Genomic DNA, 17,135 nt, shown 5'->3' with positions numbered 1-17,135 from the left:
TTCACTTCTCTATTAGGTCTCCACATACTGAAACATCCTACAATAACAAATATTGCTCAATTAAAGCCTATGTGTGGACATTCACTGCTGCAGAAGTCTGAGGACTCAGCCAGACGATCTTTCAACATCATTTCACTGTAAATGCACTAAATTTGGATGAGTACTGCAGGACAGTTCCTACATTTACAGCAGTTACGACAGCATGTGTAATGCTGCTGATCACAGTTTTTTCATTTGCTTACTGACACTCACTTACACACACACACATTTACAAATACAGATGTGAGCATTTATTTTTAAGTGTTGCACTAATACAAAACCATACAATTACACTACAAACATTCTGTACAATCATATTTAATATTAAAAACAGGTCTGAGGCTCCTGCTCTCCCCACAGATTTTTTTTACAGTCTGAGGCTGAGTACCCCTGTGCTGTTAACACCAGCATGGCAGAGCGGCAGTGTGTGTGGTCAGCTGTTGGCTGTGCTCTCTGGCTCTGGAGACTGCAGGAACTCATAGGGATCGTGAACCATTTCAGACTGGTCCCCCACACCCAGGTGAGATGGGCTCCCTGTGGATAAAACAAAGTATGGTCATTATGTTGTTGCACGGGTGTTACTATTCTGTGAATATAACAGATACCACTGACAATAATGTGATGTTTTATCAAACAATAAGAATGAGTGAAGCTCCACTCTGAGCACCTAATCTTGTAATCTTACACCTACTGCAGATACCTAAGTGGTGCTGGTCCCTCTCTGACGCATTAGAGAGGGAGGACAGGTTGGACGAGGGTCTGGAGCCAACTCTGTCCACCTGAGCCTCCTGAAACTCCTGCAGGAGTTTGTCTGCATCATCGAAGTGCTGCTGGCCCTCCTCGTTCCCTGGCTCTTTTTTCACTGTTTTACCTGATGAAGAAAGTCAGAAGGTAAGACTGTTGCAGGAAATTAAATGAATGAACTACAGAAAAAACTGCACACCTATTCTAGTGAAGGCTTGGCTTGCAAGTACACATAAAGGAGCTTTAGGATTGCAGAGAATTACGAAGAAAAATCACAGTATGTCTTATTCCACGATCACGCACGATATCAAGGGAGGCAGGTGAAGCAACTGTTAATCAAAGTAACAGAAGTGTTGTGTGTGACGCTGGTGGTCTTGTGTACCAAAAAAAAAGGAAAGAAAGACAAAATGTTGGTTGATGCGATATAATATTAAAAGCAAATGCAGGAGGCGGTGTAAACTTCCTGCCATTCGGCCATTATTTATCGACTGGGTAGCGTCTGTTACCGATTAACCTGTTTACCAGTGGAATGTTCCAAACAGGTGTTTTTGGAGCATTCCACATCTTTCCCAGTCTTTAGTTTCTCCTGTCCCAACTTGTTTGAAAGGTGATGCTGCATCAAATTCAGAGTAAGCATATATTTGCAAAATGTAGTAAAAACTCACCCTGAGAGTTTGAATAGGATTGAGACTTTAATGCCCTTCAGTACTGCCACTCCTCACATCTTATCTCATGTTGTGCTTTCTACGGCTACAAGCATTATCACATTAACATAACGTAAGCTTAGCATTTACATGGACTCTACTTGACACATCTTACTGGCTTAATGGGGTTATGAGTGGATTACTGGTGTACATGTAAGTGCAGCCACTTAAGAGTGCTGATGGGGATAATCACCTAATGAGTTCAGCATGGATATATCCAGAGACATATCAGGATAGTTCTTCATTGACATGAAGTCCAGGACCGAGCCACTCTCTCCCAGGCCAGGGCCGTCTGCCATCTGAACAATAATACAGCGCTTCAATCAGACAGTCAAAAGACTATTTAAATGCATCTTCACTTGTAGCAGCAACTACAGCATACCTGAATGTCACAAATGCTGGATTTGGTTTCATCAGGTTTCAGCATGATGTTTCTTTTCTGCAATGTAAAATAAGCATCATACACATAACAGGAACCAGACTGTGGCGGGACTGGTCAAGACAACCTTGAAGACTGAGAGGATGATATATCAGCAACAAACCAGATACCTGTCGGATTTGACTGACAGCTTTGAGGTGATCGCCTGCTGTCATCTTGTCCAGAAGCCTGTCAACCCAATGCTTTGTGACGCTTCCACAGCCCTTGACAAACTCCTGTATGCTGAGGGTCAAAGTGCACAAAATTACAATTTCCACTCATTTCAAATCACAGTCTGACCTTTGACAGCAAAGTCCACCTACCTGAGAGCACACTGTACTCCTGTCTCATCTCCATAGGCTGAATAGAGCATGTCCACCTCATCAGATAGCAGGTCTGGAAAGATGGAGTTCTTCTGAAGGGTCTGAACGTTGTAGGCACTGCTGAGAAATGTTACTATACAGAACAAGAAAAAAGCATAATCCATTATAAGTCACAGACTTTGTGCCAATTAGTAATTGCTATTAACATAAGAGCACTTCACAGCATACCTTTGTGTCTCCTGTCATCTTTGAAACCCAAGGTCGTTAATCCAGGGAGAAGCTTATTTGACAAGGAACTCAGATCCACTTTATGAGTCTCCTCTTCTGCAAAAACCAAGAACAATATGCCTCTTTCTCAGATATCACATATACACTAATGCAGTGTAGATGCTGCATGAACATAGAGTTTTAAATATGTTTAAAAGACTAAACAATGATAACAAACCTTCCGCATCAGGATCAAGCTGATTTACAACAGTATATAGAAGAGAACTGTCTGGCTCTTTACGCAAGTAGCCCATCTGAAATCACAGAACAGAGAAAATGTAGTGTCAATACAAACTACACTGAAAAGTTGAAAAGCCCACACAGTTAATTGCTTCACCAGTATACCTCAGTCAAAACTGACCTCCTCAAGTGTGGAAGCCTACTGCCACTTTGTCAGTGTATGTTAAATAGATGAGTAAGTGAAGGAAACATTATGTATGAGTGGGAATTTATACACAATAAGTAAAGTGGAAACCTTGGAGTTAGGCATGTATCTGTTGATTCGATCCCGAGCTTCATCTGCAGAATGCTCGACGAGTGCCAGAACATGCTCCTCTGCTGTACTGTCAGTCAAGCTGCAAGCGTTTCCCTCTGGTTCATACAGATAACTGAAATACCAGAAGTGACGCTGTTATCACTTCATTACACTGACAGGGTGTTCAATCACAGTACGTCACAAACTCAGGACTTCCCCACTAGTGCTTCCAACTGCCTTTCATTCTTTAAGTATACACAAAAAGTCACATTTAATCTAGATATTACAAGTAAGGAATACCTGATGACTTCCTTCATGTCTTTGACTGGTTGTTTCCTTGACTTCTTAGCTGACTCCACTGGGATGGGGATAATCTCTGGAGGAGGTATATCAGTTGTGAGGTCTTCATCTCCCAAAATGGCTGCCTGCTGGGTGAAGTCCATGTCCTGCATGAAAGACATGCTGCGCTTCAGAGCCAACAGCCGTTCCTGTAGACAGGGTAGAGGAGAAACTCTTACTTTTGTCTGCTTAACTGATATTCCTGTGTATATACGGTAAGAGAGTAGATGGAGTAGAAAGGGACAGCTGAAAGTTGATTGTGATGACAGTGATGTTTTAAATCCACCCTCGGTCAATTGACATTGGCATTGGCATTAGTGGCTGACTTCCTGTAACGAGTCTGTTTGAGTTACTACATCCAAATTAGTTTTATTAGCGTGCAGAGCTCATGATTAGAAAATGTCATAGTGCACTGAATATATTCCATGACTCACTGTACGTGAAGCAATGCTGTGATTTGACTCTAAATGACACTGTTGCTGCAGTCTGTCTGTCTGATGTCCATCAAGCTTATTCACAAATTAAAACTTAAGTGTATAATTTATGGAAATATATGGATCAACAAATCACAGAAGTTCCACTTTTATATGTTGATATATTACACTAACATTTTGATCTACTCCATTTAGGTATTTCATACCTACCTGTAGTGAAACATTACCTGTAAAAATATTTGATCAAAAGCTAAAACAAAGGGAAGGGAAGCTAAACAAAGGGAAGCAAAGCTAAACAAAGGGAAGTGAAGCGTCTCAGCAAATGACTGTTCAATGAAGTCACACCACAAGACAGCTAAGAAAACAAAGCTGTGTGTCTAATTGATTGAATGGGTGGGTTACAAGAGAAGTATTATTTGTTTATTTTTCTTCCATTTGACATCAGTACCTTGCTCATCATCTTGAATCCTGTATGGAGCAGTTTCTTGGCAGCCTTGTAGTAGACAGTCTCTGGTCGGTTGTACACCATGGCATTGTCACACATCAGCTTGAAGTCCGCCTGAAGGCCAGAAAGTAGGTTTGTAATTTTATAATACTCTCAAAAGTAATGAACACTCATCATTCCAACTCTTTTTTTGTGTTGAAAAGTATCCTCACCTTGAATTCTGTAACTGTGTTGTACTCATTGTTTCTAATCTTGTCTTTCATGGTGCTGAAGTCCATAGGGTGTTTGATGATCATTGAGTAACCGGGAGCAATCGCATCTGTTACTGGAAATGAGAAGAATCCATGGGGGTCTTTCCTGGAAAGACAAGTGATGCCCCGTCCGTGTTATTCAGTACAGCACCAACCTTAACATTTGTTTAGGCTTGTCTTTTTGAGTGCAAGTGCTCTTGTCTGATCATGCTGGGGCGCATTATCTGTCCGGCCAATATGATCAATATGAATGTGTTAATGGTAAACTATGGCTAATATATCAATAAAGTCACATACAACTTGTATGAGTGTATAATACAAGCTCAGGTCTGTGCTCAAATAGATTTAAGGGTGGCAAGTTTATTGCACCTGACAATATTTAGCATGTAGGTGTGGCACGGAACAAACAGCAAATGCAAATGCTGCTATTATTAGAGTCATGAAAATGTGAAGGGGCTTTGTCCCGTAGGACAATGAATCAATGCATGTGCTCAGCTAGTTTAATGTCATCTGTCAATAAGCCAACAGGATGAGTTGTATGCAAAGGTGACATTCGGACCTGAGGGTGGAGTAAAATAGAAATCTCAATGTGTCCAAAACAAAAAAAAACTTTATCTTTTGGGCAGTGTGACTGTGTTCAGTAAATTTCATGGCAACGTGCCTATTAATTTGTGATATTTATTGTGTAAACTGTGCTAGTTGGTGTTCCTGTTAGTGGAAAAAAAAATAGAACTCATCGCTAGGGACAAATATCAGTCCCACCCTTAACCCCTACTTAACCCTCAGTCTTCATGCTTCTGGATCTATTAAGTCAGATTTTGTCAGCCTCCTGCTCTTCAGGAGCAGTGCTGTGGCATTAAGGCAACAGAAGGCTGAACGCAACAATTAGACTGAAATAAGTGTTCCTCACCTCTGCAGCTGCCTCAGAAAGTGCTCCAGCAGTTGTTGGCGAGGAGTGGACTCATTCTCTACATTGGGCAAACAAACAAAAAAAAATTATTTATTAGCACTTTTACAATTGAATAATTGCCCAAATTCAATGTAATGTTTACTTGTCAAAAATATTCTGATGTTGTCCTCATAGTCAGGCATTCTTACCTTGTTGCGTCCTGCATGCTCGGACCGGTCTGTCTCCCTGCTGTTCTATTTCCACCTTAATATTGGGGTGAAACTCCTCTCCTTCAGGCTCCATCTCAAATTCTCTCTCTTTCTTCTTTTTCTTCTCTTCAGGCTTATGAGATACAGTCATACCATGAGTGACTTTTTAATGAAACGATGATGAATTTAATGGTCATATTCTCATGCTTAAGTTTACTCACCTCTAATCCAATACTTATACTTTTTGACAAAGTGAACGGTTCAACAGGTACACCAGCACTGGTGGCAGCTGTAGCAGCTGCTGCTTCTGATTCATTCTGCTCTCGCTCTCTCTTCTTCCTCTTTTCCTCCTATAGGATGGGATGAATTTAACTTATAGTGGCAAAAAAGACAGGAGCTATAAGGTGGAATATTCTTCTGTAAACTAACCTTCCGCCGCCTTCTGTCCTCATCGTCCACATATTTGTCTTTATCCTTTTCAGACTTTTTCTTCTTCTTTTTCTTCTTCTCTTTGTGGCGTTCTCGTTCATGGTCCGATCTGTCATCATAGTAGCTGGAGTCATGGCCCGAACCAGAGAGCTCTGTCACCTCACTGCCTCCAACTTTGAGGACAAGCTTCAGGGGCTTCTCAAGAGCCTTGTCCTCATAGTCTACAACCAAAACAATCAAGATGAAGCCAATAAGTCAGACAGGAATCATGGAACAAGGTGAAAAGCTGGTGAAGGACTACGTGAGCATGTGGAATTATGTTGGTATTTGTACACAGTATTTCAAACTACTGCACAAACAAACATATGCATGTGCAAATAAGCATGTTTGTTTTTTCAGATTAAGGATGTTTTTATATCCTCAACAATTACAATGTCGAAGTTATTACAAGCCAAACTGCTGATGATAGCAACAACTTTTTTTAATATTATGAAAAGAACTACACTTTATCTTCCAAATTATTATGCACATTCTCTCTACTACATTGTCCTGTCTAAATCACTATTGCTATTATAAATGCCTAGAGAGATTATTTTTAAAGAATGGCCAAAGTGCAATTTACATAAAGAACATTATTTAGAGATCATGTAACATATTAATACATGAGCTCTTCTTTGAGGGGATTCTCTGATCCACAGCTTGAGCTTGTAAGGCCAGGTTCACTTTCTTTCTCTTGCTTATCAGTGTGTAATAACCTCTTTAAGAAGATTTCCCTTTAGATCACCTGGGGAACTAATTAACACACATGAGATTGATACCGGTTATAGGAGAAGAAAAGAAAAACATAACGTGCATAAACTTTCACTGAAAAGCTAAAAAATTATGTGAACTCAAATCTGACACAATTGTCACTTGCGTAATGACTTGGATCACACTGGATCTGGATCACACTGCTTTTACTTCATGCACCAAATAGGTTGTGTATTGCAAAGAGTTCATGTAAGAAGCTATGCATAACATCTACTGTATGTTGTGGCTGGGTTGTATACGGGTAACGTTAAATTACTTACAGAGCAAATTAAACTGGAATTTCAAACTAACGATACAAAGACTTGAAAATCAGATAGAACTTAACTTGCTGATTTAACTTTTACATACTAGCACAGCCAAAAAACAAACAAAACCTACTTATCATATCAAATTATAACGAACTAATTAGCACAGGATTTTCGCAGGAAATTAATTTACGCCAACGGCATCGGAAACGTGGAGAGGGATGTGCACCGTCTTGGCATATTAGTGTAGATTAAAACACACACACACAAAAAGACAACGTAAATCGTCTTTGCCAGTTGAGCTTACTAGCCTAGCTAAGCTCAGCTAAGCTAAGCTAAGATGGAAGCTAGCTGGAACAAAAGCGGTGCGGTAACTAATAGTAAAATGTGCATTCATGTACCATCAACTGTTCTCCACTCCGGTTTGTGTTTCTTGTGTTTTTTCCCCATATCTCCGTGTTTATATCCGAAGTCTTATGTTTACTGAAAATATTTTGCCACTACTCGCTAACGTTACTCCAGCTTTAGCCGGTCGTTGCAACAACAGAGCTAGCGGCAGCCGGATGTGATAACCAAAAACAAATGATGTATTTCCGGTGTAACAAATCAGCGCGAGGAATTTGAGCGACTGTCGGTTTTCTACTGGCACAGCGAACCGCTGACGTTATCGGACTGATAACCGAAATGGTGAAAGGTATGGTTTGAGTTTTGTCGATGTAGAAACTGTTTTCCTTTATCCACTGAGGAAAGTTAACATTAGTCAGCTGCAACATCGCCAACTTGCCCAGCTCACGCAATGGAAAAGTGCCTTCTGGTTAAGCAAACTTATCCGCTGAGTAAATTAGCTAAGTTAACTCCTCCATGTGATGAGTACTGCTTATAAAGCTCTGCAAAGTCAGTAAAACGTCTTTGGTAATTTGTGTCAGCCCACCCTTCATGAACTAAATGAAAGTCCCATTTTTCAACATTTACTTACAAAAGAAGTCAAAAGTTTGGGTGCAGTTCTCATTCAATGTTTTTTTCTTATACTTGCTAGTTTCTACATTGCAGATTAATACTGGAAGACATCAGAACTACAAAAGAACACAAATGGAGTTATGCAGTAAACAAAAAGTGTAAACAAAGCACTCATCAGCCAAAGTACAGATTTCCACTGGTCTAATGTCCATTCCTTGTGTTTTTAGGCCCAAGCAATTCTCTTGTTCCTGTTGGTCTCCTTCAGTAGTGTTTTCTTTGCAAAGGCCTGATTCACTCAGTCTCCTCTGAATGCTGCTTGAGCTCTGTGAAGCATTTATGATGCTGTAATCTGAGATTATCATTAATTAATTTCTGAGACTGGTAACCGTTATGAACTTCTCCACTGCAGCAGAGGTAACTCTTGGTTTCCTCGGGCGGTCCTCATGAGAGCCAGTTTCATCATAGTATTTGATGGTTTTTCGCGACTGCCCTTGCAGATACATTCAAAGTTCTTAAAATTCTCCACATTGACTGACCTTCATGTCTTAAAGTAATGATGGACCTGTCATTTCTCTTTCCTAAATTGAGCAGTCACATGTGGCTGTTTCATGTATAACCACACTATCTTGGCACAACACAACTGATGATCTCAAATGTATTAAGAAGGTAAGAAATTCTGCTGATTAACCTTAGACGGGGCATAGCTGTTAATTGAAAACCATTCCAGTTGATTACATCATGAAGCTGGTTAAGATAATACCAACAGTGTGCAAAGCTGTCAGACTAATAAAATTAGATGCCATTAATCATGCAGGATGGTATCAGATGTTACAGGTGGGAAAATAGTCAGTTTTTATCTTAATGATAATACAATTATCATGTAATGGAATTGGAGCTATACTGTACTTTCCTGTGTACTATTTTTTGTGTTAAAGCTCTACTGTATCACAACAGCCTGGTTTTTGGAGACAACAGAAGGACGGTGTCTGATGACAGCTTCCTGCAGATGCATGTGGAATCTGTGGCTGTGATTGATATGGAGCAAATGGTAACACAGGGATGTTATTTTGATGTCAGTGCTGTGGCAGAATGCCAGTATACTTTTAACTCCTTATCAGTATTTGCTGTTGGCTTGCCGGGAACCTATATGATCACTGAGTGCTGCCAACAGGTAACACTAGTGTGGACGAGAGCTCGGCACATTGGACAGAACGTCATGTTCAGAAAATCTTGCTTTCTTAGTTTGATTTATTTCTAGTTGAAGTCTGACAGTCAGGCAGGACTTAACACAGGAAGCAACCAAGGACAGTAGGTTTTAAAGGTGGCTGTAAAAAGTTCAAGGAGAGGAGATGCTGTTTCAGCTTGGATTCAGGCTTTCATGTGTCTATTTGTATGCTTGTGTTACAAACTGGCATAAAAATATGGCTTAACACTGCTCTTGTCTCGGTCCTCATGCATAACATTGGGAGGATAAAATATATGCAGATTCCACTGCATCTGTCTTAAGCAAACCCCGGCTCTAATATGAATGGGCCCTGGTACAAGAGGACTATGCCACAGGGGTGGTTTGAGGAGTTGCTGTGAATGTTTGTTACTTTTTCCTTTTGTGAAACCCTTGAATTCACTGGAATCCATTCAGTCATCTGTGAATCCGACCTGACCAAAGCCTCCTTTGTTTCTTATGGAGAAAACTACAGTTGTTTTGTAACTAGCTTTTAAGCTCCCATAGAATAAGTATTGCATAATCGAAAGAGACATCAATGCTGGCGTTAATATAAAGATGCGGTTAGCGTAATAATGATGATTGAGTGTCATTATTTTAATCTGCTCTGCCATCCTGTGTGTGTGTTATATTTTCACCTTGATCCTGCACAACTTGAAAGACCCTCTTTTCCCTTTGGCTCTTTAAAATTTTATCTTGACTAAATATTTCCCTCTCTTTGTTTTGAACAGCTGAATTCCATGGGATTTGGGACAGGATGGTATTTGTGAGTGAAGTCAAAACTTAGGTGCTCAGGTTTTTCACATGGCTAAACTTCACATTGTTTTCATATTCCTGCAGCTCCTGGACTCTGTCAAAACGGCGTTTTACTTCTCCAACAAGAATATGCACTGCAGCCTGATTTCATGGAAACATGTTGTGCTGCTTCAAGGTAAATCACTAATGAGAAATCACATTCACATGAATTGGCTGAGGTTGTGTCAGAAATGTGCGTAAACTAAGTAATTTATGGTTTTGTGTATGCCCACATTCAGGACCTCTGGGCACAGGGAGAACATCACTTTGCAAAGCTCTCGCCCAGAAGCTGTCAATCAGACTGTCAAGTTGGTAAGACAATCCTCATTTTAGTGAAACCGCTTCAGCAGTAACTACACCTACTCTTTTCATTTCAAAATACACTCAGGCACACTCCTCTCCCTGCAGGTATTCTTATGGGAAATTTGTTGAGATAAGCAGCCGTTTGTTCTCAAAGTGGTTTGTCAGAGGTACAGATGGCTCCTTTTTATGTTAAACTGTGCAGTTGGAGGTTGATCTAGATCGAGCTGATATTATTTCGGTAGCTAATCATGCCTCTTTTTTACAGAGCAGTAAGATGGTCACGAAGATCTTCCAAAAGATCCGAACAACCTATCAGTGACAAAGATGCTCTTGTATTTGTGCTGATTGATGGGCTACAAATACTGTGAAGTGAACGTTTATTAATTCTATCTTTTCAGTGCATTCCTTTATTGATTGGCTTCCATATTCACTGGAAAGAGAAGACTTGTGCACTTGATGTTCCTTAGTTATTCCATGTTCAGGTGTGTCTCTGTTCCTCTTTGTGAACCTGTTTGACAGAGATTTGGTGGAGAGTCTGACAGCAGCTAGGGTGGCCTGACAACTGGGAAGAGAGCCCCCTGACGCCATCCGAGTGGTCAACAACTTTCTCGCTCGATTGGACCAGATCAAGTGGTCAGTAAGCAACGTAACCAATGCACTGTTTGACACTGCACTGCCCACCGTTCAACTGCCAATGAGTCCTTGTCTCAGCAAAAGACCTCCTCTTCAGGATCCCAGGAAGCAAAGAAAAGGTACCATTGCGTTTAAGAGTAACCCTACATTTAAGATATGATTAAAGGATACACACTGTACAATCATCGCCTCCTGTATTAAGTCCTGCCAGAATAAAACTTTATTGATCCCACCCTGGGGAAATTAAGTTGTTGCAGACAGCAATGATGGCAAGAATAAGAAGGAGATGTAGAAAAAGAGCAAATAAACAATAAAAAGGGATACAGAATAAAATGAACTATATATATGTGTACATTACATACAAAAGAGTATAAAAATAATATTGCCTTGAAATGGAAATTTTTAGATCTGGATAATAAAATACAGCAAGTCTGTCCCCACTTCCTTTGTCTTTGTCTTTGGCTTTAATGTGCAGCTGGTTCAGTTCACACCATTTGACAAAGTTGGTGATGACTTTCCCGCATTCCAGCTCATTCCCCTGTGATACACATCCAACACTGGCTGTGTCATCGGAGAGCTTCTGGACGTGACAGCTGTCAGTGTTCTGTCTGAAGTCTGATGTGTGGAGGGTGAAGAGGAAAGGAGGGAGCGCTGTCCCCTGTGGAGCCCCCATGATACAAACTACCACATCAGACACGCAGCTGCAAAGCCTCACATACTGTGGTCTGTTGGTGAGGTAGTTGATGGGCCACGCAGCCAGGTGGCAGTCTACTCCAGCTCCTTCCAGCTTCCCCCTGAGCAGTGATGGCTGGATTGTGTTGAAAGCACTGGAGAAGTAAAAAAAAAAAAACATGACCCTCACAGTAACACAAACTGAAAATACCAAAAAAGATGTGGAGGTGGGAGAAAAATATCACTGGACAAAGCCAGTAGGGAGGTTTAGACACATGACTGTGCCTCTAATGTACACCGAGGCTGATCTGCTGGTATAAACCAAAATGTTGTGGATGTGACTGACTTTAAATCTTTGAAGCACTGATGGGTGAATTCTGGGTACCTTTTCCAGACCTCTCTATTGTTGTCCCCCTAAAGGCGCTCCTCCAGCTTCCTCCTGTAGCTGTCTTTGCCTCTGCTTATCTCCCTTTTCAGCTCCCTCTGCACCCTCCTCAGCTCATCTTTGTCCCCAGATCTTAAAACCCTCTTCTTCTAGTTTGGTAGGGCTTTCAGATCCGGGGACACCCAGGGTTCTTTATCTGGGAAACACTGTACCTTCCTGGTCAGTCTCCTCCCTGTGTGGACTGCACAACACTTCCCAGTCACTGGTGTCAAAGCAGTCCCTCAGTGCCATCGTGGTCTCCTCAGACCATCTTCTCACATACCTGATGGCTGATGGTTGTTTATTCACCACAGGTATGTAGGCAGGGAGCAGATGAACCAGGTTCTGATCAGAGCAGCCATTAGGGGGAGGGGTGAAGAACTGTAGGCATCCTTTGTGTTAGCATACAGTAGGTCCAACGTCCTATTGTCTCTGGTGTGTCTTAGTTTCAAAGTGATGTTTTCTAACATGAAGCTTTATCTGAACAGTGCCAGCTTCTTTTTGTTGTCATGCTCCAGGGATAGCTCAGATTTGTGTTGGCATTGGTTATTTCCTTGTATTGATATCACTACATACATATTAACTCAGTCTGTGGATTTTGTTGGCAATATCCCATTGAAAGGGCAGACATGAAAAGCAGTCCCATGACGGGCCAGAGGCCTCGGTGGATTAACATTGTCTGACTCCTGTGTTGTGTGTTTTATGACATACATGATGATCACAATAAGGGCAGCAGCCCGCAGCGATAAAAGCAGATTGCAGGCGACCTTGAACCTGTCTCCTATAAGATATCTGAATAACTTTGCTGTGTAAAACCAGAAACCCCCACAAATATATAAAATGTACATTTGCAAACGTGGAAGTAAACAGGGCTCTTCCAGCTTGTGCAGCTGTGTGAGATAACACATCACTCGCTCATGAGACGGACTCCCGCAGGCAGACTCCAAGTGATACAATGTCTGAGTGCGTGTTGTCGAAAGATGATTCAGTTTTTCAATGTATCAGCCGTACGCACAGTTTACACGAGCGGATCAGTGTCTCCATTGTTCATATGAACACGTTTTGCATTCTGTGAATGCTCTGCTGCTTTGCATGTCAGCTGCCGGGTTCAGACAATGTGCCCTTTGTTTGTTGTTGGGCAACAGCTTTTTCACTCCACTTCAAAAGTGGAGGCTGGAGGCTGTTCCTGAGTCTTTCACTCACATGCTTCATTCCTGCTCAGACCTCATCACTGTCACCTTTCAAATGACTTTTTTTGTGGGTGTTTTATTAAGCGCGTCTCACATAGAACTTTGGTGCATTTGATTTTACTGTCTAAAGCCTGCCGTTAGGATCAAGCAAAAGATTTATACTCTCTTTATGCTCTAATCAAGACCTTCAAGCACAGATTTTTCTAAAGTATTGGGTTTTATAAGAAAGCCAGAATGGATTTCCCCTCATTTCATTAAAGAAGCATAACTGTTGTTTATGTGAATTATCCCTTTAATGCCACAGTATCTTTTTACACCTAATTGTTTGGCGCCTGCTATTTTCATACGCCAATGAAGTTTTTATGTGAGATGAATTGCACGAGGACCCTGTACTTTTCTCTAATCTGATCAATGATCACAAAGTGGAGAGAAAAAAGGAAGACGGAGAAAGGGAGAGCTGTAGGAACGGGCACGGTAAATAAAACCATAATTGCTCTGTCTGGAGGCCCTTTTCTTTTGACTGTAGTTGGTCCAAAACCAGGCAGCTGTTAAAAGGCAATCAAGACTGAGAAGGAAGAAAAGTCAAAAGCCTTATTGTTGCAGGGTTTTATCACAGTTTCGAGCAATTTGAAAATGTCAGAAAACTCCAAACAAAACAAACAGTCTGATGTTTATCCTCTCAACCGTTGTTCAGGTACATGGCTGAAAGCAACGGAATATCGCAGCATGTGCCAATGGTGATTCACATATGGGAGGGGATTAATTTACACACAGACTTATAGGCATGTTCAGAAGAAACTGAGCAGAACTGCACACAAAACCAGGGACAGGTTATGGTTTATGTTGCTATAATCTTTCAGATGATCGTGAAGTCTTGAAAAACCCTGCACTTCTGCCAGGATGATGATCCACATCCTCCGTACAAATACTCGACGAGCCCATAAAACTTGAGCCGTGTCAGGACTTCTCAATTCTTCATCCACATGACAGCCCTTGATGATAAACCAGGTCTTTCATCTTAGTGAATATTGCCCTTAAAAAACAACTTTAGCTCTCGCTCCCTGTGTGTTCGCAGTCTAAACTAGCCTGTCAGAAACTGTAACAGTAGTTTGTTTTTTTTTTGCAGCGCATATGCATGTCATCCATTTAAGTGGTATGTTAGGGGGAGAAGGAGAAGGAGGACGAGGGAGAGATACCTTGTAAAGAGGCAGAATCCTGAGAGCCACGCTGCATAAAGAAATGACGATAATTAGGCACGGCAAGCGGGATCAAAGAAGGCTTCCATCAATGAGCTATGCAAATGTGTCGGCTCATCCTGTCAACCACAGACAGTGATCTGAGACTCCTGTGTCTATGGGAAGTCAAATGGCAGACAAATTGACAGGAAGTGCAGTATAGCTGCTGAAACTGAAAACTGAAACTGGGACACTATCATATAGTAGCACTCACAGAAAATGAGATGCTCTCCCAGTAGCACAGAGAATAAATGCCTCTTATGTTATTCCAGGCAGAGCTCCTCTGTCTAGGTAATAGAGGATAAAGATAAGGTCGAGTGCGTACTCTGTAATTTCTTCTAGGACAGCAGCACTGACAGGAACAGTGAGTGTGTGAGTGACTGGCTCCATCTGTTAGAACAGTTGATGCCTCGATAACATGCAGAGATCAAAGTGGCATCTCTCCTCGGTTTGAATGTAATCTGCACAGGAGTGGAATATTGACAAAACACGAGCGTCGCATTCATGTTTTTGTAAGGTTGCCTGAAACTTACTTGTTATTGCTGGTGAGAAGTTGTCCAGGCTACAACCAGGCTTTATCGAAATGAAAACTATGTCACGAGGTCACCTGACATGCCGACTTCCTGCAATACAGTCCCTTCCTGCCTCCTCCTCCTCCTTCTCCTCCTCCTCCTCCTCCTCCTCCTCCTCATCGTAGTGACCACGCTCTACTGGGCCCACGTGCTGGCATCATTTCCAGCATTCACTTTTCTTTTCAGAGTTCAGTCTCATGGATGTCACTGTTTTAGCCAACATCCACAGGAGCCCGCTCACGCCTGCAGAGTGCAAACGAGAGAAACAGGAGGCTGACTGCAGTTTATTGAACGGCCACCGGTGTCATTCATGATAGCAGAGTTTTTTCTGAAAGTTTGTTTACGGGGCAGAATTCATTTATTATAGTGCTGACAAAGTCTGATTTGGGCAGGAGGCTCTCCATATTCAAGTCCCTCATGTGATTTAAAATCCGGAAATGTGTGAAATTAGAGTGAAACTCTGTCTGAGTGCAAGTAAATGTACATAGACTCTGAGATGCTGATGTGTGGCTTCACAGAGTATAACTGATGAAGTTGGTGAATATCATCTTTAAATGTGGGTCTCTACCTAAGAGCCTGTTCAAGCCCTTAAAGAAAGCTTGCATTGAAATGATTATTGATCACTTTGAATCTTATTTCAAAAATTTATTGAGAATGTCTATATATATCTTGTGTGTGTACTTTGAAAAATGTAAATTAACACATAATTTAATGATCTATTATCTGTTGTGACCACATTTTTGGTTAAGTGGTGGACTTATGTTCCATTTACATTTATTTACATGTCAAGAAATGTCGTATGTTAAATGGGCTTTCTGTACACACAGGACAATGAACAGAGCCCAAAGCATGTAGCCACTAATTCATATTCATAAAATGCCCCAACTTGTAGTTGCAGGACCTTCAGAGAACATCTCAAGGACTTTACAGGGACGTTTGGGAAAAGTCCTCCAGACGTCAATTATTATCAGTAGTATAATTATTTTTATGATTAGGCTACTAGTACTCAAACACAGAAGGTAAAACATTTGGCTCAGCAATGAAGCCACACGACAAAGGAAGGAATCAAAAAGCTTTTTACTCACTTGTAAACACTGCGAGGCGTCTAGGAGAACCTTCCATGACCAAACACTTTTGGATTTTGACTTTAAAATGTTTCTGGTCAGAAAACCATTCAGTGCAACAATTAAGAATTACAACCAAAGTGAACTTCAAGTCATCATGACTGATTGCATTATGGGGAAATGTTGCAACAAAGAACAATAGAGGTCTGGCTGTGGTTACAGTATGTGCAGCAGGCCCTGCTTTAACACCCTGCCAAAGGAAACAAACTGTAAAACAGCTGAAGAGCTTTTGATGTCTGGTGGGTGAAAGTACAGCATGTTCTTCCTGGTTCTCTTTTATAAACAAAAGTTTATCTTTAGCATCTGTCGTACGCAAGCCTGAAACAAATGATGGAAATTATAATGAACAGCTTTTCAGAGTGCGGTTAGCACACAGACAAACAGCATAATCATTCACTAAATAATAATGCTATTAATTACCCCTTATGTTTATCCACACCACAGAATTTGGGAAACATCAGTTCATTAAAAAACCACAATCTAATTGGGGTTGAAGCAGTCAAGCATAAATGCTCCTCTAATTGTGATTTATATACGATCATAAACCTTTGTGAAGATACATTCAGTTAACGCTTCTTTCATTAATAACTCTGGATCTTTACCTTTTGGTGTTTAGGTTAGTTTGATTAAGAAAAACTTGCGATACAAACGGGTCTACAAACTAATTTTATTTAAAATGTTGCAAGTTATTAGCAAAATAATAAAAGTGTCCTCGTCATAAATCTAAAATCTACTTTGGAAAGCATGAATGGAGCCGGACGGAAAACTATACCAACAGAGGACGCGGTTTTACGTTCAACGACACACCCACACGAGCAGCCAAACCAGTGTTCAGTGCGTCAAGTCGGATAGGACGAACCGGAACACGAGTGAAAGGACTTTTCAAAAATAAAAGTACGTTTGATAAAACTGGAAGGAAAAAAAATAGCTGAAACGAAAAAGTCATATCTAAACTAAATACCATTGGGCTAGTTTTTCGACGCACCA

General features: G+C 41.0%; 2 protein-coding genes across 2 annotated transcripts; one reads left to right on the top strand and one right to left on the bottom strand.

The window, feature by feature from the left end:
• Positions 1-267: 267 nt before the first annotated feature.
• On the bottom strand, positions 268-7,588 carry brd9 (bromodomain containing 9). The gene is made up of 17 exons (XM_076738206.1): positions 7,423-7,588; positions 5,967-6,187; positions 5,759-5,887; positions 5,538-5,670; positions 5,350-5,407; positions 4,401-4,545; positions 4,192-4,302; positions 3,271-3,458; positions 2,971-3,103; positions 2,674-2,749; positions 2,457-2,552; positions 2,229-2,361; positions 2,037-2,148; positions 1,870-1,926; positions 1,681-1,786; positions 740-910; positions 268-573 (listed from the first exon to the last, which is right to left on the bottom strand). Exons 1-17 carry the CDS (start codon positions 7,469-7,471, stop codon positions 473-475), a joined length of 2,019 nt encoding a protein of 672 aa, XP_076594321.1. The 5' UTR covers positions 7,472-7,588; the 3' UTR covers positions 268-472.
• Positions 7,589-7,705: 117 nt separating this feature from the next.
• trip13 (thyroid hormone receptor interactor 13) lies at positions 7,706-12,048 on the top strand. Its single transcript, XM_076736739.1, is given in 10 exon segments — positions 7,706-7,715; positions 9,932-9,987; positions 10,041-10,131; positions 10,235-10,307; positions 10,404-10,458; positions 10,501-10,506; positions 10,564-10,608; positions 10,610-10,662; positions 10,818-10,931; positions 12,024-12,048. Coding segments are annotated over 10 exon segments (528 nt in total).
• Positions 12,049-17,135: the final 5,087 nt, after the last annotated feature.

Source organism: Chaetodon auriga, chromosome 8 (genome assembly GCF_051107435.1).
Source record: "Chaetodon auriga isolate fChaAug3 chromosome 8, fChaAug3.hap1, whole genome shotgun sequence".
NCBI lineage: Eukaryota > Metazoa > Chordata > Actinopteri > Chaetodontiformes > Chaetodontidae > Chaetodon > Chaetodon auriga.
Note: the sequence above shows the minus strand (reverse complement) of the source record. Positions and strands in the feature narration are given on the sequence as shown.